Raw genomic sequence first — 23,394 nt, forward strand, 5'->3', positions numbered from 1 at the left:
AACCATCAAAGAGCATGGCATCAAAGAAACTCTAAAGACAAGAATTGTCTGGGAGTTGTACAAGGCAGGGAGCTCAATTTGGGAAGCTAGGATATTAACTGAAGGAGTCAATCATCCAGAACATGACTCCAGTATTCTATATTCCAAGACCCCTGATAGCTCTCAAATTCTAAGACCTTTAAATCGTCCATGCTCTGTGTTCTAAGGCCCTTTCTAGCTCTCCAATTTTATGGTTTGTATTCTAAAGTCTCTGCTCTAACATCATGGTATTAGACTGTCTCTGAAATCAAAAAGAGACTCAAATGAATTTTGATATCCCACCAAGATCAAACTGATTAATTGCAGCCTACATAATCTCAACCCTTGCCTTGGAATTCCAATCCTAGACCTGTATGGTTTTTAATTGGGAATTAAAAATCATAACATATGATCCCACAAAGGATTGTTTTCTGAATTTGTGAATGGGAACGAATATTTGAATAATGGTTTAGTGGAAAGAAAACTGACCAAAGATTAAGAAGGCCTGGGTTTCATTCTCAAACTTGTCCCCTTATAACTGTGTAGCCTTATACAAGTAACTTCCACTTTCTAGACCTGTTTCCTCCTCCATAAAACGATTAGTTTGAAATTGTCTAACATCCCTTCAGTTTAGTAATGCTAACTTCAAGTTCAGTACTTTTGGAGCAATAAAAGATTAAAGTGAACGGGAGTAGTCAAAGAAAACTTCCTAGAAGAAATGACGATAGAAATAATCTTGAAATGTGGCTAAATTTTGGAGAAATGACAATGAGGGTGACAGGGGGCTCATGAGAACTTAGGGATGTAAGAATGGTTGTGGAGAACATAGTCCTTTCCTCCAGAGATAGGGTCTCTGAACTTGATGAAGAGTAGCTTTCTCATACTCTTTCCTCATTAGAGTCACCTTTTCCTTCAAATGGGATCATATTTAGAAGATGCATTGAGGGAGACCCCAGTGGAGTTCATGACCACAACCCAATGGCCTTTCCCATTCCTTCTCCAGGTTCATTGGGCTTCAGGTGTTCTTCAAGCTGGGCACACTGGTCTGCTTCATCTTAGTGTTCACCATCCTTCGACAACAGGAGAAGGAGGCTGCTCGCTCTAAGTCCCAACAGGACTCAGTGCTCCAAGAGGAGAAACTGGCCCTTAACTCAGAGAAACAATCTGGGGAATCCAGAGTGTGACAGAGCTGCCCCAGGCTGGTCTGTATCCCTCCTCCGTTGTGCAGTGGGCAAAGGATCCTACCAATGACAAGGAAAAGGAATAGCACTTGCAACAAATATAGCCTTCATTGGAGTCCTCTCCATGGTGATAGTGTGAGAGCTATGCCTGAATAAGAGGCAAATGAGACTGGACACCTGGGATCTTGTCCCCAAAGAACCATTTGGGGAAAACACCGTCAGATGCTCTCTCAGTGCTCTCGTTTTCTTGTAGTGAGAAAGCCTCAGATGAACAGACTTAGCACAAGGCCAGTCTCCATTATGATCCAACTATCCTGCTCTCAATACTGATGCATCTCTGCTACCCACTGACAGATTCCAATGGTTTCCTTCTCCACTGATCTCAGCTTTCCTAGAAACAGAGACAAGACCAACTGCTAGTATCGATATACATATTCACCTTTGGGGAAATGGAGGAATGGGATTCCAAGCTCACCATGAATTTGGGAGCTTCCCTGATGCTGGAGCTCATCCTGATCTGTCACCCAGGAAATACACATGAAGGATGCTGTGCAATCATCCCCAGGAATGAATTGATTGGTCTTTGACAACGACCAATATCAGGGATTGACTGTCTTTTGTATGCTCTGATTCTATTTTTTATATCCTCCTTTTGATCAATCTTAGAGCAGAGACTGTGAACCACTAGACCTAGATTTTTTTTCCTAAGCTCCTAGAAGGTTTGAATATTTGGCTGGGGAAAGTGATACTTCATTATACTGTTGCATTTATCCAGAGGTAAGGTTCCCCCTGCTTTCACATAACTTGGCTTACCCAAACTATATATAGTCATCTCCCTGTCCTTAGCTGGACATTCATCCAGGGGAATCCTCCAACAAAACAAATGCTTCTTTTTGCCAAATTCCTGCCCAAGCCCACATCTCTCATCCAGAACTGACATTCTGGAACAGAGATTTCCCTTGATCTTTGAATTTTAAAAGGTTGCCTTTTGTCTTGATGATAGCTTTATATAATCCCTTTGGATAAATATTTTTTTATCCTAAGCTTTAGTTTGTGGGGATTTATAAAATAATGGGAATTATTGGTACATTGCATAGGTATGATGTGTTTTGTAGAAAGACTTTGGCATCAGAGGATCTTGGTTCAAATTTCATTGCTGATACTTTCAGTCTTTGAGATGGTAGGCAAGTTACTTAACCTCCCTGAGCCTCAGTTTCCTCATCTATAAAAGGAAGAGGTTATATTCAGTGGCTTCTGGGTCCCTTCTATGAATCTGTGATGTCTTTCAGGTATCCTTTAGCTCTGATTCATTACCTCTTGAGAACATTTCAAGAATGACCATGGACTAGATGTCTTCAAGGGTCCCTAAGTCCCTGACAGCTTAATTTGGTTTCCTGATTTCACATATCTGTTACTCCCCCCAATTTCTGATCACCTCCTCCCTCCTATCACTGTTGTTTCATTTACCTGTCCTTATAACCAGAGCCATTACTGAGATAGGATACCCTGGAATTTACCCACATGCTGCTGTTGTCCATAGGATTTTACTTCCTCCCCAAGGGCTGAACTTCCCAGTCTCCATCCAAAAGTTCATCCCTTTGTCTCTTCTTCCCCAATGTCCAGTCTCCTTCCCAACCTCCATAACAGCCAGAGCTAGACTCTCTGGGAGATTGGCTACCCAATATTATGCTGCAGTTCTATCTATGCTCAAACTGCCTCTTGGACTGCTGCCCCCTAGTCAGGTGAATTTCCCTTATGCGTAAGAATTGCCAATTATTGCTCTATCTTCACCCATTTCTATATAATCTATCTTCTCACACTTTAGCTCCCATGAGTATATTTGACCGCATTTGTTCATGAGGAAAAAGAGAATACCTACATATCAGAAATAACAACCCATAGAGTGTTAGATATGCATATGTCTAGAGATGCAGAGCCAGTCCCAAACTAAATGCTACCTTAACTATCTAATCTGTCTAAAGTAATTAAAGAATTTAATTCTTAATTCTCTCTGGGCTCTGTATCCCACAATACCAACTCATCAGTGCTCCTTGAGAATAGTATTATCTTCTCTAAAACATTTGCCCTGTTTCTTTGTTTTAAAATTTGTCCCCTTAGCTCATTCTATCAATCTCTAGCTCACTCTTAGCCAATCATGAAGTCTCCTGTGTTCACAGAGATTTCACAGACACTAATGTTCCTCCTTAGATATAAAATAATAATTTAGGTAATGAACTTGCAAAATATGAGCTATTCCCCTTCCAAAGTTCACAAGAGACACTATTTGCTTATAAGAGGTTGGACTATATTCAGTTTGATTTAATTCAGCAAATGTGTTAAGCACATGCCTGATACAATCAAACACTGAATTCTAAGCATTGGAATAATGGGTTGTAAGTTCCATTTTGTATATTTATCAATCTGTGTGAACTTGGATAAATCCCAATACTTTACTGAGTCTCACTTACCTCATCTATAAAATGGGGAAATAATCTTTGTATAATCCTGCCTCTTATTACCATGGGGGTGGGGGAAAGTTACCTGCTATAAGAAGTGTAGCTATGATTATCATATTCAGGGTCCTATGCTTAATGTATGAGGTTGAGCTGTCACAGGGAAACACAAAGATAAATCAGACATAGTTCTCAGGGAGCTTACAACTTAATAGGAGAAATTAGACAAATACAAAAACAGCCACGATGCAGACAGGATGTAATAATAGCAAAAAAGAAAGCCAAACAGAAATCTTATGAGGAAATATAGTGGGGAGGATAGGAGGCTAGGTCTGCCCTGGATTCTGTGGTCAAGATCCCAAAATGGGATGGTCAATCAGTTATCATTGATCAGGTATAACTAGGGGACAGACCCTTATACTAAAGTTTGAGGAGAGATGGCAAGAGGAAGAGGATCATTCCTTTCTCCTAGAGTCCCCACACGCTGAGGGTCCAGACACATCCCCTCACCTGAGAAGACATATACCTTCATTTTTTAGAGAGCCCCCAGTATGTAGGATAAAACAACAACCCTCCCCATAGTGAGTCCTCATTCTTGGGAAACCCATGGTCTTTGTCTTCAGGATCTTTGCCCTGTCTGCAGGGACAAGAGATGACCCTTCTCAATGGGAAGGGAACAGAAAGATTTTTCTGAAAACTTTTGGAAACACTTACTCAGCAACATAAAAAAAAATGTAGAGCTGGGGTAGAAAGGGAGTGGGAGCTACACCAAGGATTTGACTCTGCTGTGTACAAATGTATGATAATATTAAAAAAAAAAAAAAATCCACCAGTTTCTACCCTTGTCTCATTTCCTCCTCAGCAAATCTTTATCTAGGTTCCCAAATAGTCTGGGATATGGATATCCCAGGTTACTAATACTGAGGAAAGTTTCTTTAATCATCACCTCTTACCTCAGACTAAACTGAGGAAAATCTCCATTCCCTTTTGGATTACTTTGCTCCCTCCATTTTAAACTGTATACTTATAGATTTGGACAGAAATCACTTTAAATAACTATTACGTTAATAGCAATTTCAAATATCATGAGTGAAAAAAAAGCTTCTAAGGAAATAGGCTTCCTCTTGCAGATCTTAATGACTACTGCCAAGGGAGTTGAATGTCTTTCATCCTTTGAAGGGAAATAGGAAGTAAACAGATAAGAGACAGAAAAGAGCTGGAGTTTTCTTTGGATGGTGCTTCAGAGGCAATGGGGAGGAGCGATGTTCTGTGTAGTAGATTCTGATAGTCACATCAGTTCTGGTGTGCTGTCCCAACTGGTTCTACTTGTTTTCTGACTGTTTTCACAGGGATAATAACCATTCCCATTCCCACCTCCACCTTCATGCTCTGCCAACACACCTGGAGAAACACAGGGGACTGGCACACCTGAAAGTCCACCTTCCCTTTCATGTCAACAACAGGGTTTTTCTATATCTTGATACATGAATCCTCAGCAAAAAGAAAATCCCTTCCAAGTCAAAAATCCCTATCAACTTGGAGTACTCTAAATAGACTGCGCATATCTCAGGAACGGACTCTTGTCCCTTCATGTCTCCCATTGGCCAAGGGAGAAAAGAGGAGAAGAGTTATATTCACAAATGACCAAATGGAAAAAAATATTATTTTTTTCTGTCCTTCATTGTCACTCGTTCCTATCTCCCACCCTTTTCTATGAAATGCCTGGTTTGTAGCATTGTCAGTTCTGCCTCATACCAAGTCCCTGTGTAGTACCTGGTATTGTTGGTCTTATCATGATCCTGAAAGAGCAGATGGAGAACTTCTCTACCAGAGATCTGCTGAGGAACGAACAGATTATTAAGCCAAAATTGGCCTTGAAATATCAGCCATCTGACTCATTAGCTTAGCATATATTGGGGAAAGAGAGTAGAAATGGTGATTTAGGAGACCATTAGGTCAAAGACACTGTGTTGTGGGAAGACAAGATTGAGGGAAAATGAAAAAATATATAGAATAGAACTGAATCTGGGCTCCCTATCCAGCACTCAATCCTGACCCTGAGCTTCTTTCCATTCTATGATGAGGAGTAACCAGTTTCTTTAAGTGGATAAAACCTGAGAAAACAAACAACACAGGACAGGCAGCTGCCTCATGTGATGGGAAGTGCCTTGGTCTGGGATTCAGACCTGTGTCCTTAGCAACTAGATCTCACCATTGACTGGTTTGTGACTACAAAGTCATTTCCCCTTCTGGGTGTTCCCTCTGTAAAATGCTGAGATTGAATCAGTACATGTTGTCAGTTCCAACATTCTTGGATTTTGAGTTGGTGACTTTTCTTGGCTCACTGCTGATTTCTGTTCAGCCACCTGATTTCCTTGAGAACCTGAGGGCAAGGCTTCTTTCCTGGCTGACTGACCCTATCTGTCTGTGTAATAAACCTAGGGCTGAGCCCACTAGAGAGAAAATATTCTTTCCTTCCTTCCTCCCTCTGAAGCTTGTACATCCCTGTCATTCGCTTGGGGGCAAAACTTGGCAGACGTCCTTCTGGATGATTGAGAGAAAAGGAAGAGAGAAAAGTGGGGGTACAAAGAAAAGGGAGGGAGAAGAGGTAGTTACAACAAATCAGCTGGAGCTCCTGGAGAGAGAGAGAGAGAGAGAGAGAGAGAGAGAGAGAGAGAGAGAGAGAGAGAGAGAGAGAGAGAGAGGAACATAATGAATGAGATAGAGTCCATTGACCCCTCTAATGTTTCCTCATGGCCTGAGATATTCCTAGTCTCTAAGACCTTGTTTTTATAGGGTTTCCAAATATTAAAACAAAGCATACTAAAATACAGCATCTCATAAGGTGATAGACTTTGCTTTTGAGAGCCAAAAATGACATATTACAAAGAAGTTCTAGGTTGGTCAAAGCATGCAACATCTCTACTGAGTCAGTAGTCATCCAGTGGTCCTATGATGGCCATCTGCTCATGTTGGGTACAAGAGAGTGGTCTGAAGATACAAAAATAAGTTGGGCAACTTTCCGAAGAATAAAGATATCCAACACATATTGTGGGGTTTGGACACAGAATGTAAGAAAAACATGATGGAGAGACCTTTGTCAGCATTCTTGTAGTTGCATAAATGAGCTTTATAACTTGGTAAACAAGTAGTGTATATTAAATTTTGAGGTCTATTATAAAGGCCTACTATAAGAATCTATCTTATCTAATTATCCCTTTGTGATTTTTATAAAATATCAAATTGATTAATACTAATTAGAATAGAACAGGTGTCCAAATGAGTTTTTTTCTCACATACTAAGCATCTGCTATATTGTAGGCTCTTATGCTACTTCCCCTTGGAAGGGATGAGGGTCTGGAAAACCCATACACAACATGTGTATCAAATAATCAATCTAATTTAAGGCATCTTTATCCACTGAAAGATGAAGCTTACAAGTGCTTACTTTTAGCAGTCAGAGAGCAAAGTTAATTTAAAGCAGTGAAGTGAATAAAGCATATTAAAGACATGAAATAATTTTAAAATACAAAAAAAAATTCTCCCATAAATCTGAATCACACGGTCCTACAAATATACACATGACCAGGAGGAAGATGTATGCACACATGGCTAGGGGAACATATACAGGGAACTTGTAGCATAAGGAAGCATGTGGAAAACATGGTAAAATGCAGCATCTCATAGGTTGATAGACCTTGCTTTTGAGGGCCAAAAATGACATTGAAGTGGAGTCCAGGTTGACAAAGCATGGGACATCCTTATTGATTAAGTGATCATAAGATGGTCATAAGATAGCCGCCTGCTCATGTTGGACCCCAAAAGGTTAGTCTTGTAAACATACCATCACACACTTCTACATTGCCAGTCCCAGATGTTCTTGTGTATCTCATTGTCTTTGGGAATACTGTTTTGTGCTGACCTTTCTTTCAGAGAGAATGATAGAGTAAGCTCTAGATATCATTTCTGGTCCTTGTCGCATAGGACAAGGTTTAAGCTAGAGTTGCTTCTATCTGCTTCCAGCTTCTGGCTTCAGAGTCATGGGCTGAAGTGTTACATCTTCTGCATTAGCAGCACACTGGACTCTCATCTCTCTTAGCTTAAAGTTCAAAGGCTTAAGAAATAGCTTTTAGCAAGACAGGACCCTCACTCAACCAGCCATTATGCTAGGAGGAACAAACCCTAAACTGTTTTTCTCTCTCATAAAGGGAGATTATCAGACCATAGGAAAAGCTGTGGTAGTTTTCCCCTCTCCTATCAATAAATAAGAACTTAATAAGCACCAAGAAGCATTTGGAATACAAAGACAAAAGCAAATAGTAATTGCCGGAAGTCTACAATTTATCCAGGGATGACAGCATCTACACAGGGAAGTACATAAAATATAGATGTAAAAGATTTCTTTCCCGAAGCCAAGTTCTTCTGAGCACAGAACTACCACAAAGTTGTCAGCTTTTAAAAATCTCATCTTCGAAAGGGCAGTGTCTCTGCCTGAAAGCTGTATCTGACATAGGGTTAGAAAGTTCTTATAGCTCTTCAGCTGGACAGCTGGGTGACACTGTGGATAGAGTCCTGGGCTTGGAGTCAGGAAGACTCAGACATTTACTGTGTGACTCTGGGCAACTCATTTAACTTTGGTTTGTCTCCATTTCCTCACCTGTCAAATAAAAAATGACAACCACACCTACCTAACGATTCCAGGCCATTGTGAGGATTAAATGAGATATTTATAAAGTGCTTGCGGGGGTACTTGGCAAATAGTAGGCATTTAATAGTAGGGCAGTTTGTTTCATTTCTTTCAACTTAATGTCCAATTGTCAAACTATCAGTAGAATTTTAGAAGCTACTCTTTCCAATAAATGGTTAAGAGTCTCCTAACAATTTCGAACCCAGTGATCTTTTTGATGTTATTTTCAAACTAATGGGAGAATGAAAAGGAGAGGATGAAAATCCCTAAATTAAATCACTTGCAAACATTTCTCTTTCCCTCAATCCATATTTTCAAATTCCTGGCTTTATGATGTGTATATTGGCTATCCAAATCACAGCATTGATCTAAATCCTACAAACAATTCCATGTATCTGTGCTCTCTTCAATATGGATCAACCTTAGCCTTCCATCTCTTCCTCCTCTGTGACGAGTCATCCATGTTCTTCCATAGGTTCTCTACATGTGCTAGAGACCTTCTGTATCTTTTTTTATTTAAAATTTTTTGAGATTATCAGGATTAAATGATTTGCCCAGCATCACACAATAATAAATTGACTGTGGTTGCATTTGAACTCAGGTTCTCCTAACTCCAGAATCTGTGCTCTATTCAGTATACCTCCTGGTTGCCCCCTTCTATGTCTTTTTAAAAATAATATTTCAAGAGAATCAGTGAAGTTCTCAAACTGTCAATCTAATTCCTCACTCAAGTCATGTTAACTACATTTTCTAATCATACATTTCCATAGAGATTTTCTCATGCCATTTATTGCACATAGGTCATTGGTGGAGATATGCTACAGCTACAACTTATTTGTATAAAACTTGTGTGTCCTTACTGCACTTTGGGCCACCTATTATGGTGCCTCAAGATCTGCAAACATTCCTATTTTCTTGGTAAAACACTTATGTTAAAATTTTAAAAAAATAAAGGAAGGGCAGCTAGTTAGTGTAGTGGATAGAGCACCGGCCCTGAAGTTAGGAAGACCTGAGTTCAAATCGCCATCAGACACTTACATTTCCTAGCTGTGTGACCCTGGGCACCCAATTGTTCAGCAAAAGAAAAAAGAAAAAGAAAGGAGCCTTTGCACAAGAAAGAAATGTTGGGGAGGTTTAAAACCATTCTACAATTCTATTGAAATCCAATCTACTCTCTCCTTTTTTTGGATTTGAGTTCAACTCCTTATCTAGTAGAAATTTTTATCCAGGATATATACACTGATAACTAAGTCAATATCTCGGCCATCCAGCCTTATAATAGATATTATTGTATAAGGTTTTTTTGTTCCTTATTAATTTCTTGGACTGATCTATTTCTTATACGCATTTATCTCATTGAGGAGTTCCTGTAATATGTGGAAGTTTGATTGAATCAACAAAATATTGTTCAGAAATTGAAGCATCTGGAGGACCTCATGTTGATGAGAATCTCTCTCCCATTTGACCTTGTACAAAACATCTTCCATGATAGTAACAAATGCCTTAGGTGAACATAACTATGTTTTATGCCTTGCTTGGTATGTATAGTCATCAAAGAAAGTTTTCTCTGTGGTTTGTTTGTTTTTTTTTTTTGTCAAGAGAGTTTTTATTGTTTTTAAACTATGTATGAGAATCAAATACCTTTTATAATCTACAAACAATAAACATCAATAAGAAAAATTTTCTGCACTTTTTGGGAGTTGTGTGACTAAAAATATGTGATATGCTGTAGAGAATCATTTGTTTAAAACAGGTTTTTTTTTCCTTTTCATAGAAGACTATCTCTATTTGTGTTCTCATAAAGATGAGATGAGAAATGGGCATATGATATCATGCAATGGGGATTCAGAAACAAAAATAAATGACTCTCCACTTGAAAAGCTTTCATTCTGCTTGGGAGAAGTGGTAGATACGAGATAATCACAGATAGGTAAATTGAGGAGAGGGCACCAATAATAAAGGGGATCATGGAATACATCAGATGGTCCCTGAACTGAATCTTAAAGGAAGATGAAAATTCTAAGAGACTGAAGTGGGGGAGGAATACCTTCCAGACATAAAAGGTGGAATGTATGAGTACAAGGAAAAATAAAAGAGAATGACAAATCCAATGTACTGATGGTAGTCCAATTTGGCTAGACTATAAAATGTGTGAAGGGGAATAATGTGAAAAAAAATTAGAAAGATTGTGTGAAGTCAGGCTATGGTGCATTTGTATTTTATCATATAGGCAATGAGGAGTCATTGGAGATTCTAGAGTAGAGGAGCGTCACGACTAGATCATAATGTGCTTTAGAAAGATTATTTTAGCAACTGTGTAGAGTATATTTCAGAGAAATGAAAAACTAGAAGCTGGGAAAAAAAACCTAGAAAACTGTTGCCACAGCCCAGACACAAGAAACTCAATTTAGGATGGTAACAATGAGGATAAAAAGTAGGGGCAAATGTGATAGATGCATCAGTAAGCTAATAAAACCTAGCATGTGATTTAGTGGCAAAGGAGGGTGAAGAGTACTAACAGTGAGTAAGAAGGAGAAGTCCCTAGTTCAAATCTGTCCTCAGACACTTAATATTTCCTAGCTGTGTGACTCTGGGCAAGTCACTTAACTTCAATTGCCTCAGAGAAAGAAAGAAAGAAAGAAAGAAAGAAAGAAAGAAAGAAAGAAAGAAAGAAAGAAAGAAAGAAAGAAAGAAAGAAAGAAAGAAAGAAAGAAAGAAAGAAAGAAAGAAAGAAAGAAAGAAAGAAAGAAAGAAAGAAAGAAAGAAAGAAAGAAAGAAAGAAAGAAAGAAAGGAAGAAAGGAAGGAAGAAAGGAAGGAAGGAAGGAAGGAAGGAAGGAAGGAAGGAAGGAAGGAAGGAAAAGGAAAAGAAAAGAAATTGGAGGAAGACCAAATTTCCTTGGAAATATGATTAGTGATGTTTTGGATGTGATAAGGTTGAGATATTGATGAGACAGTTAAGATATGTTCAGTATAAAGATAAGGATAAGAAATATTATTAGGACTCCAAATATAAATTAGAAAGACAGCAAGATTGAGATGGAGAAAGTGAAAAAGAGAGATAAAGAATAAGATAAAACAGGGAGAATCTTTGCTTTTCTTATATGAATCCCATCTTCCCAGTAAGATTAAGAGTTTGCTAAAGGAAGCAATCCAAATATCCTTCTTTTCTTGTACATTAACATGGCTGAACACACAGAGGAGACACAGGTAAGATTAGCTAATGGAATTATTGCCCTAAGCTTTTCAGGACCCATGTTCAATGCCCAATTATCACTTTTTTGACTTCCAAGGCCAAGCTCCCTTTTAGCCAATCAAGAACTTTCCTGGTTACTTGCCAGCTTCTGGTGCCCCAATTGCTTTATAACTTCAACCATTTAAGAGTGTGATTAATTGATTAACTCAAGTGAATCACTTTACTCCATTTAAAGTAAGAGACAGGATGTCCTGCTTCTAAAGGAGGTGAGAATAAATTTCAAACAATCAATAGACTTTAGACTAAGTGTGAAAAGTACATGGAATTGGGGTAAATTTACTCAGGAAGAATGTTCCCATAGGCTGATGAAACTTGCTCTAGAGGTCATGTTCCAGAGGTTGTCTATAAATACCATGAAGAAGTCTTTTCACTCCCTGTCCCCCACAAAGCATATAATTTAGCTGGAATGGTACACTTGACCAATTTTTAGAATAACTTCAATTTCCAAATGACTTGATATTTAGAGATTACTTTTAGGACCAACAAAGTTTCCTCAGCCTATGAGAATATTCTTCACATACTATTGAGGCAGCTATATAGTTCAGTGAATGGAGAGCTGGACTTGGAGTCAGGAAGACCTGTGTTCAAATCCAGCCAGAGAATCACTAGCAGAGTGATCTTGAATAACTCACTTACCCTCTATTTATCTAATCCATTGCAGAAGGAAATGGCAACCACTTCAGTAACCTGACCAAGAAAACTCCATATTAGGTCATGAAAAGTTGTACATGACTGAATGACAATCACATATTATTAAAGTGTTTCTCATTACTCAAAAAAAGATAATTCAGAAGAAGATGATGATGATGAAAAAGAATAATAGCAACCACAACAAATTTCATCTTGCTAAGCTTAATGACAGAATGTCATGATTATAAGTATTTACAGAGATTACTTGATCCAATCCCTGCTTGAAATTTGAATCACTTGTAAATAATATATATTTCATGCTTTTTTTCCAGCAAGAGATTGGAAAAACATTTTACATTTCTTCAGTTAGGCAGGAGAAAGGAGATAATCTTGTCCCTTGGGGCTTAATTTGTTGTGCCTTTTCCCCTTCTGCTCATTTTCATGGGAGAGGAAAAGAATTTGGAAGTTGAGAAACTGGAAACTTCAAATTTTAAAAGCCCTTGACAATTTTGGAAGAGAGGGTAGCATCTAATATGGATGCTAAATATAGTTTAGCCATCATAAATTAAACAGAATTACACGAACTTTGGGAGTCTGAATCCGAGAGAGAAACCTCAAACCCCTTCCAATCTTTTCCCTCATTGGTAAGCTCTTCAAGAGTCCTTTATTTTGAAGCAATGGCTGAGTCTTTTCAATCTTTAGTCATTTTCTGACTGTGTTTTTGGCTTCAAAACCATGGTTTTGCCCAGGTACTCTCATTCTTCCTTCCTTGACCCTTTCTTGAGCTCCCCTTTGTGTGATGTCTTCAATCATTCCAATGTAAGCCCTTTGAGGGCAAGTACTATCTTCCTTTCTTCTTATATTTCTACCTACATTGCTTAGCACAGGGACTGGCATATAGTAAATGCTTTCAAAATACTTTTTTCTTTGCATTTCCTGCTTTTGGTGAATAGGAAATAGAGATGATAAAATAAATTTAAGCCTGAAGACAGTAATTTGCAAAAGATAGTTCTGTTCTGGAGTCCAGTGAGTTTGCCATCTAGAGAAAGGACTCTTCTGGAAAAGAAGACCCAATCTAGTCAAGATTCTGAGACAGAAAGGGCCCTTCTTATGGGAAAAAGCTAGGAAGGAACTCTTCTATACTATCATAAGTGGATTATAAAGTCCTACTTTTCAATAACTCAAAACCCAAAATCCTTCATAAGAAAATCAATGTATTTTAATAAAAAGTGATGGCAGAGCCCACTCTGTCTTCTGAGAAAGAGAAAGAGATAATATTCTTACCTAATCTATAAGTAAAGAGTAGCTCTCCAGTTTTGTGTCCATGGGATCATGCATAGTAATGGTCATAATTAATGATGGGACTGTGAAAAAATGCTCAGTAGTAGCTAATGAAAGCATTAGTGAGCAATGCCTGACAAAAGCTGCCATTCTACACAAGATCCTCTTGGATGGGAGCAGTGCAATGATCTCACCAGAAAACACATCAGTCCTGCAACACCAGAGGCTTCCCTTCCAAACATTGGCCAACCATATGTTAACTATATGTGTGAACCCCTCCACGAAAATTCCTCAATTCTGTTCATTCTTCTCACTGATGAGATGTGTATTTGTGAGAGTTTGCATTAGGTTAATTGGAAAGATATTTGATTGCTATTTTTCTTCATTTTATTTATTTTTCCTTAAATATCTTTCATATGAATTTGTTGTGAAGGTTGACTAATAAAAGTAAACACACTAATGGAGGCTCAAAATTTATGGCTTTTGAGTAGATATATGCTCACAGCGTGCCTTGAAGTTAGGATAGCTTTATCTAGGGGACTATATGCAAGTGCCACATTATTCTTGTGGGCAAGATGGATAGATGTAGTCTAGACATATCTTTTCATGATTAAATACAAAGAGTAATTATTAATAGATGTCATTATCAGGAAGTCAATTTAGAGAATAATCATTAATGGAGTACTCCGGGAGTTTGACCTTGGCTCTGCACCATTCAATGTGTTTATCAGTAGTGTCGAAGAAGACATAGATTCGCATCTATTTAATTTGCAAATGAAGCAAAATTGAGTTGGATAGCTAAAAAGATGTATAACAGAGTGAGAGTCTCAAAAACTCAACAGAACAATGGGAGGGACAAATTTAGTAGGAAAAATTTTTGATTTTAGATATTTGAGTTTTGATATAGGCATATATCTATTTAGATATATAGATATGGCTACATAGATATTTGAATTTTAAAAGTTTACAAATATAAAATGAGGAAAACATAGTTTGTATTTTAAAAGATCTGGAAGATCTTAATGGACTATAAGTTCAACATGATTGATTGAACAATGTTAAATGGCAGATTAGATGTTTAATATCCAGAGAAGGGAAATGATAATTCTTTCCCTTGATCAGACTACCCAGACATTCTTAACTTTTTGTGGCATAGAGATACTACTGGTTGGTGCAGAAAATAGAATTGGATTCAGGAAGATCAGAGTTGAAATCTGACCTTGACATTGCCTATCTGTATGTCTTTGGGCAAGTCACTTAATCTCTGTCTGCCTCAGTTTCCTCAACTGTAAAATAATAATAGCCCCTAATGTCCCAGAAGTGTTGTGAGGTTCAAATGAGATAATATTTGTAAATCACTTAGCACAGTGTCTGGTATATAATAGGTGCTTGCTTCCTGCTTTCACAGACCCCTTTGGCAGTTGGTTGAAACCCCTCAGAAAAAAAGTTTTTAACAAATAAGAATACATATAATTACAAAGGAAATTAATTATAATCAAAATATTTTTAAAACAAGTTCACAAATCCTAAGAACCTATGAATAATCTTGTGTTCATTTCTGGTCACATTTTAGAAAGGACATTGATAAACTGAAACATTTTCAGAAGAAGGATACCAAAAATGGGGGAAGTCCTGAAGATCATGCTATAAATGAGGGGACCAGTCTAGCCTGTAGAAGAGAAGACTAAAGGGATATGATAGCTGCCTAGTATCTAAATAGCTATCATAAAAAGAGAGAGCAAAATTGTATTTGATTCCAGAAGTCAGCAACAAGAGCAATGGGAAGCAGATTCAGCTCAATGGAAGTATGAGCTTGAAAATATGAATTGCTAGGAATTAAAGGAGCTGCCTTGTACTCATTCCTGAAGATTTTCAAGCAGAGAGATACTGCCACTTGTTGGAGATGTTGAAGATAAAGATTATATTAGATGACTTTTAAAGTTCCTCCCAGTTCTAAGATTCTATAGTTCCCTATTCTCAGGGAATCCTACACACACACACACACACACACACACACACACACACACACACACACACACACACACACACTTGCATGATTGGGGAGAAATGGCCTCTTCTGTTGAGATTCTCGTTCTAGGAGAGGACATAGCATTCCCTTCAAGGAGTCCCTAATATAAAGGAAAAAAGACCCTGATGTTGAGAAACCTCCAGGGAACTCAAATCTTTCCATTTCTCTTCTCATCCTTTTCTCCATTGTTTTCCACTCCTTTCATGTTTCCTTAGTTTCAAGAATGTTTTTTTTTCCTCCCTCTCCCTCATCTTTACCAGCTTCAACTCTATTCCTTACTCTGTCTCAGCCCAGGCTAATCTGAGCCTCTCCTGTCCAGTACTGTCTTATCTTTCTCCACAGCCAGAGCTCATGCTGGGGAAGGATTTAACTGATAAGATTTATATTTTTATTGATTTTCCCTCATTTCCCATCCCCTTTGTCTGCCAGTAAGAAGACCCTGTTTCTCTGAGACAGGCTCAGTCTGTGAAGTTACATCTGGATATGCTATATTTCTTTCACCAGGGTTCACAGTCAGTGACAACTCGAGGACAATCCTCTGACTTAAAAGACAAAATAAATTTAATTTCTTTTGTGTCTGGATCTGTAAAATGGGGACAACAATTTTTGCCCTGTCAATTTTACTGGGATATTGGAAGGAGAAAAAGGAGAAAGCTTTTTATAAACTAAAAAATCCTTTTGTAGATTAAACAATCCACTTTCTGAAATCACAAAATGATAAGTTAGAAAGAAATCTTAGAAATCATTTAGTAAAACTCCTCCATTTAAAGAAAGAAATAAAAACTTAAGAATCAAAGAAAAGAAGTAACTCGCTCAAAATTACACAGATAGTAAATATAGCTAGTACTTGAACCCAGTACTTCTTTTTTTATGTTTATTATATTGACTCCTTTATTAATGAGCCCCTAATATTTTTTCTTTTTTCTTTTTTTTACTTTAATAGTTTTTATTTACCAGATATATGCATGGGTAATTTTACAGCATTGACAATTGCCAAACCTTTTGTTGTAACTTTTCCCCTCCTTTACCCCCCCCCCAGATGGCAGGTTGACCAATACATGTTAAATATGTTAGAGTATAAATTAAATACAATATATGTATACATGTCCAAACAGTTGTTTTGCTGTACAAAAAAAAACTGACTGAAATAGTGTACAATTAGCCTGTCAAGGAAATAAAAAATGCAGGGGGACAAAAATAGAGGGATTGGGAATTCTATGTAGTGAACCCAGTACTTCTAATCCAATGTCTGGAAAACAATCATGTGCTTGGTATATACCAAGCCTTGTGTCAAATGCTGGGGAAGTAGATACAAACATAAAGGAAAGGAAGATAGTGAGCTTGTGGTCAAGGTCATCCACTGTATCCTGGGCCACTGCCAATCATGTTGACTTTTGTCTTGCCACTGGATTTCAATGACTACTAGAAGAGAGCATGAGGCTGACAATTTTGTGTCTCATTTAATCCAATTCATGAGTAAGTCAAAACATCATCCCATTATGTCACTGGTCCTCTTCAAAAATGAAGGACAAACAACAACATACAAAGAAGACAATACATACAAAAAGAGCTGAAAATGGGATGAGGCAGAGGAGGGAAGAATCAGAAAAGCCCAGATATGGAGTTTAAGTCTAGAAAGTCAGAAGCCAAGATAAGAAGGAAATAAAGGCTGATCACCCTGTGCATCTCCCCAGAATGGAGGCTCCTTGAAGACCTCATAAATGAGAAAAGAGGGGTAACATAACAGAAAGAAATTCTGGAATGAGGAGGCCAGAAGTGCTAAACAAAGTCCCAGGATGAGCCAGCAATTGAGGCTTGGTATTAAACAGTCAGAACTGGAATGAAAACTAATAATCCAGGCTCCTTCCCATCACCACAATTCTTCTTGTAAACTACAAAATCCTTTAAAAACAATGAATACCTTTTTTAAATGACAAAATTCTTTATAAACCTAAATAAAATAATTTCATGTACTCTTGTCATAGTGCTGTCTGGAGATGGTCTGAGGTTGGGGGCTGATATGAGGTACATCTGGGGAATTCCCTGTAGTACAGAAAGACATTTTGAGAGCCAGGAAGCAGAAGGATGTGGCAAAGAGGAATTTGCTTGAGGAGGGTCTTGAAGGATCAGGTCAGTTGTACAGAATTACAGAACAATTACCAGAATTGTAGGGTAAGACAGGAGGCAGGGTTCAAGGGAGGAATATGAGTGGGCAGCAAGACCACCAGTACTCAGGTTCAAACATTAAACTATCCACTATAAATACACAAATTAAAAATAAAGTATATGTGATGAAAGATGCTATCTGCATCCAAAGAATAAACTGATGAATAGATGTATGGAATAACTTTATATATATATGTATATATGCCTATTTGTGTCTAATGATAGACATTTCCAGGGTAAAACTGGGGTGGGAAAAAGGAATCAAAAAGAGAAAAAAAGAAAGTTACAGGATAATTTTATTATATATTAATTATAATAATATATCATATATTATTAAATATATGATATATAGTATATAATATTATATATAACATTTATATATTTAAAAGGAAAAACAAGTTGTACACAACAGATTCACAATTCCATGTGCAATCATCTTTCTAATATGCATTATGAAAATGCTTGTTTTGTTCCATAAATTACAAATAAATTTTTAAAAATACCTGTCAACTCAACTACAATTCTTATCACCTTGTGCAACTGACTCATGTATTCACTAGATCACCTTTGAATTGACAGGTAACAAACTACTTAGTTCCATGGTAAAAAGTTATGAACTGGAAGGCAGCAAATCTGGGATTTGTTTTGACAAACCACTAGCATACTAAATGGCCCTCAGTAAGTCCCTTTTTTCTTCTTTGTTCCTCAGATTCTTCCTCTGCAACTGATGTAAGTGGATTAGGTGATGTGCCACCAAGCTCTCATATTCTTGATCCCATGTTTTCAAATTCCTTTCAGCTTTGGCCTACTCTTTATTTGTTGAATTATTCTAGCTCCAAGATGGATGTACCCACTTGCCTAGTGTAATTATGATAACTGTGATTATTATTGCTAGCATTTGTATAGTGCTTTTATGTTTGTGAAGCACTTCTTATACTCTTTTATGCTCTAACTAATCCTGAAAGTGTTATTTCCCCAATTTTACAATTAAGCAAACTGAAGCAGAGAAAAGTTATATGACTTGCCTAGAGTAGCGTAGCTAGCCCACATCTGAGACTGGATTTTAACTCAAGTCCTTATGACTTCAGGCCCAGAAATATATCCACACCTTACCAAGTATCTCCAAATATCAAAAGAACTCTCATGGTATAGGAGAGTTTATTCTTCTTGTTCTTGGAACACAAAACTAATAGCATGAGGAAAAGTCAACTGGAGGTCACTCTAAGTCAACAAAAGGAAGAAAATTTTTAACAATCGATGTGAATCATAAGACTAGATGCACCTCTGAGACCTCTTCCAGCTCAGATTCCAGCTGTGAATCTTTGATTGAAATGAAATCATTCTGTTCAGCTTCTCTCAGTACCCCAGCAGAAAGGAAAGAGAATTGCCTCTAAACCATTAGATTCAATAGCTTCTGGACATATGTCCCACCTTTTCTCCATCCCCTCTTTTTTCAATGTCTTTGTCTATCATTACAGCCCCAATTCTCACCATGTTCCCATTTTCTTCTCCTTCTAATTCTCTTTCACATACACACACATATACATACCTTTGTAAATCTCATGTTTCTTACTAGGGAACCACTCTACCAATTCATTAATTTAGTCAGACATACAAAACACCATTTCTGAGTGCCCACTATGTATTTGGTGGCAGAATTAGTGGAAGGGAGGGGAGTGCAGAAAGATAGCCAATTAGTAACAGAATAGGGACTCAGATAGCCAATAATGTCAGGCATAGGACAGAGATAAATAGGGGATAATTTTTGCTCTTAAGAAGCTCACAGTCTTGCAACACAATCCTCCATTTTATTCATACTACTGAATAAAAATCTCATTTTCTCAAAGAAAACTTGCATGAACAAACTGAATGAATGGAGGCAAAAGTGGGGTACTGTAGAATTTAGAGTCTGAACACCTGGGTTTAAACCCCAACATGTGACTACGGAAAAATTATTCAGTCTTTCTACTTATTCATTTCTTATTTTCCTCACCTTATTTTAAGTGTTGAGACCAGAAGACCTCTATGATACAATGTTACTATATTTCAAGCATTGTGCTAAGTATTGGAGACAGATTCAAAAAGCAATAAATTCTCTGCTCTCAAGGATTTTACATTTTACCAGGGGAACCTAGCACATACAGTAAAATTGTTATCAAAGAGGGGCATTTTGATATAGAAAGTCATACTATGGTGAATGTAGTCCAAGAATGTATTGTTGATTTGATTATTATTCCTGGAATAAAGAGGCAGAGGAGAGGAATGAGTGTATTCTCCAAAATAATAAGATAACCAGACTGCAGTGTGATGGATTTGGGTGCCACTAGATATGATGAGCTCTCACTAATAAGAAATAAAAGTTTCCAGAGTGAGGACTGGAGTGCCAGATCTGAAATCAAGGCTGGAACACAGCAGGAAAATAGCCTGAGTGTGATTTGGATTCATTTCTTAACTCTACCATGAATTACCTGTGTGACCCTCACCAAGTCACCTCTCTTCTCCTGGCTTCCAGTTACCTCATCTGTAGAATAAGGAGTCAGGAAGTAAGGATTGGGTTAGATGATCACTACTAAGATCCCTTACAGCTCTAATGGATTATGACAAGAGCAGGCTGTCAAGATGTTTATAAAGAGGCTATAAATAAATCAGGACCATGGACAGTGACCAAATGAGAGGTTTTTTGTTGTTGTTGTTGGGTTGGTTTTTTTTTTTTTTTGGTTGTTGTTGTTTTGTTTTGTTTTGTTTTTAAGACTCCCTTTACCTGTATAATGAATGCTTCCTTGTTTCCTTCTGATTAAAGCCCTAAACATAGGTTTTAGCCTTATTCCTTTTTCCCCTCTTTGTTGATGTATATCTTGATCTGGGAATGCTCCAAAATCCTTCATCTTAGAAATCTCAGAGATAGAAGGGTAAGAAAGAATAGGAGGCTTTTACTGTCCTGACTGAAGGATAGAGGAAAAGTTGTATACCTAAGAAATATGGAAAAATCAAAAGGTCAGGGAGTTTGTGGGATATGTTGGAACAAGGGGAGGGAATCAGAATCACAGAGATAGTAACATTAGTTCACAAATATTCATATTGTTAAAGTTTTGTCTTTCAAAAACCCTTTGAAGTAAACTGTGAAACATAATTATCCTCATTTCCCAGATGATGAAGATAAGGTTGAAAAAGTTTAAGTGATGTAACCATAGTCACCAGAAAGTATACAAGTATAAAAGCATGGCATGGAACTAGGTTATTGGATTATACATACTAGGACCCTAGATTTAGGAAGATCATCAAATCCAACCCTCTCATTTCAGATGAAAAATATAGAGTTATAGGAATGCTAAATAACCTGGTCAGAGACATCCAGCTAATGAGAATCAGAGGTAGGATTTCAACCCATATCTTCCTAATTTCATCTCCTGATTCTAAGTCTGAAACTATTTTCTACCATTCTACAAAAAGAAAGAGATATATATCATAGGCCACCTAATCTAAAATCTTGACCTGAAGCAAGAATCCTCAGTCATCCTCCAGATTCTGTTTAAACACCATTAGTGACTGGGAATTCACTACTCCAATAATATAATGATAGAATTGGAACCATTGGGCAGCATATTTTAATAACAAGAGACCTTAAATGGCACTTAGAAGGCTTAGATTTTAGTCCTGGTTCTATGTCTAACTCACCATGTGACCTTGGGTAAGTGACTTCCCCCTCTGAGCATAATGTTTGAAATTTGTAATCGACCTCTAAATCCTGTCCATTTGCAATACTCTATGGCTCTAAAGCTAAATGGGGAATTGAGTGGTTTGAGTCCACTATGCAGGTGGATTAAAGCCTGGGAATGCCCATGGGAATCATGGACAGAACAGACTTTTCAACTACATTTTAACAGAAACCTTAAGCCCCAGAGGCCATTAAAGAACTGACTCAGCATCCTACAGGTAAAGAAAAACAAAGTCATCATCATACCATCCATCTGGCTTAATTTCAGATCCCTTTTTACTGCTAGGTGCACCCTCTAGCTACAGAGGATTTAACCTTTTCATGCCTTAACAGAGAATCTTCCCAGTTTCTCTGACCAAATTCTCCTTTCCTTGTGTCCAACCTTCTGTGATAAAGTCTCTACATATTTGGAACAAAAATGGTCCTCAAAAGCAGACATATAGTTATTGTGGAACCCAAAGGCAACAATATTACAACTTGGTAAGACCTTCCAGAGCCTGTGTCCCCTTTGAAAAACCAAGGTCCCTTACTTACAGCCATGATGAATTATTGGTGGAGAATTTTGGGAAAAGAAAGACAGTCTAAACATAGCACAGCTATAGATGGATTGAAAAAAAGAAAAAAATCATGGAATACATGAGAAAGAATCTTAGTACATAGAAAATGGAACCTAATGGAGCTTTGGAGATGATTGATTGCAAACCCTTGGTTTTGCAAATAAATTAAAATTCAAAAGAAGAAAGAGATTTATACAGACTAGAACTCGTGCTCCTGACTGCCAATCCACTTCCCCTTTACCTCTCACCACCTGCCTCTGTGGCTGGGAGAAACAAACAGATGTTGTTATAACAATTATCTTATTAATATCTTTTCAGAAAAAAGTCCCCTTGAGCTGTAGTCATACAAATTGGCTCCTTGTTTCCCCTCATCTTTTGTTGAGAAGTTTTAATTATTGGATTGACTTGGTGTGTGACCTTGGGTGAGTGCCTTCTCTTTTATGGGCCTTGGTTGCCTACACTATAAAAATAAAGGAGTTAGAAATTTTTGTAAGGATGAATGTTGAAAATTATCTTTGCATGTATTTTGAAAAATAAAAAGCTATTGTTAAAAAATAAAGCAATTATTCTTGTATATTAGGTCTCTTCCAGCATAAATGTTAATGTTCTGTGCTCTAAAATCTCCAACTCTAAATAGCTCCCTAGCTCTAATATTCTATATGCTAGACTCTATTATTCTAAATCCTGAAATTCCATTCTATCTGGCCACACTTGAGATGGAGGAAATCAAAAGTTAAAATAGCTATATAGACTAAATATGATTAAGGCAGTAATGGGATTCCTACAGATCTCAGTCTTGATCTAAAATGTGGGAGACCTATTGGAGAAAGAAGAAACTAGCAGGAAGGAGGCTTTTGTAAGAAAATGGAAAACCAAGCAGAAAAGTAGATTTAACTATTTCAATAATAATGTAATTTTGTCTCAACTTTTTATAATTACCATAAGGTTTGCAAAGTACTTTATTTATAACTGCAACAGGAATAGGACAGGGATTAAATTCATTTTATAGATGAGAAGATTAAGGCTCTTGGAAGGGAAGCAATTTGCCTAAAGTCACATAACTAAGAAATGTCAAAATAAAGACCTAAACACAAGTCTTCTGAGTCCAAAAGCTAAGGTCTTTTTATTACACTGCATATGCCTCTCAAATTCTATCTGAGGTTTTCTTCCTTTTCTTTGCCTTTCAGGACTTTGATGCTTGGTCACTCCAAAGACACTAGGGGTAAACTGCATTTGTCTTGCACTCCTGATACCACTAGTCCATGTCTGGCCTCCAAGAATTTCCAGTCTCTAGATCTTCTGGCCTAAATTCAATGGACTTTTCTCATTTCATTTTCCTTTGTAGCTTTTGATACTTATCAAATCGTCTTCTTTTCACTCTTGGCCTCGTTAATATTGTTCTCCCTTAGCTCTCTTTCTTCCT

The 23,394-nt window shown here is 37.4% G+C and overlaps 1 protein-coding gene across 1 annotated transcript in view; it reads left to right on the forward strand.

Moving 5' to 3' along the window:
- Window positions 1-4,481, forward strand: part of SLCO2B1 (solute carrier organic anion transporter family member 2B1) — an 83,405-nt gene extending 78,924 nt beyond the window's left edge. The window contains exon 14 of the mRNA XM_074304076.1: window positions 1,022-4,481. Coding sequence (XP_074160177.1) covers window positions 1,022-1,202 — 181 coding nt within the window. The 3' untranslated portion in view covers window positions 1,203-4,481. The remainder of the gene's footprint in view (window positions 1-1,021) is intronic.
- The last annotated feature ends 18,913 nt before the right edge of the window (window positions 4,482-23,394 follow it).

Source organism: Sminthopsis crassicaudata, chromosome 3, assembly GCF_048593235.1.
Source record: "Sminthopsis crassicaudata isolate SCR6 chromosome 3, ASM4859323v1, whole genome shotgun sequence".
NCBI lineage: Eukaryota > Metazoa > Chordata > Mammalia > Dasyuromorphia > Dasyuridae > Sminthopsis > Sminthopsis crassicaudata.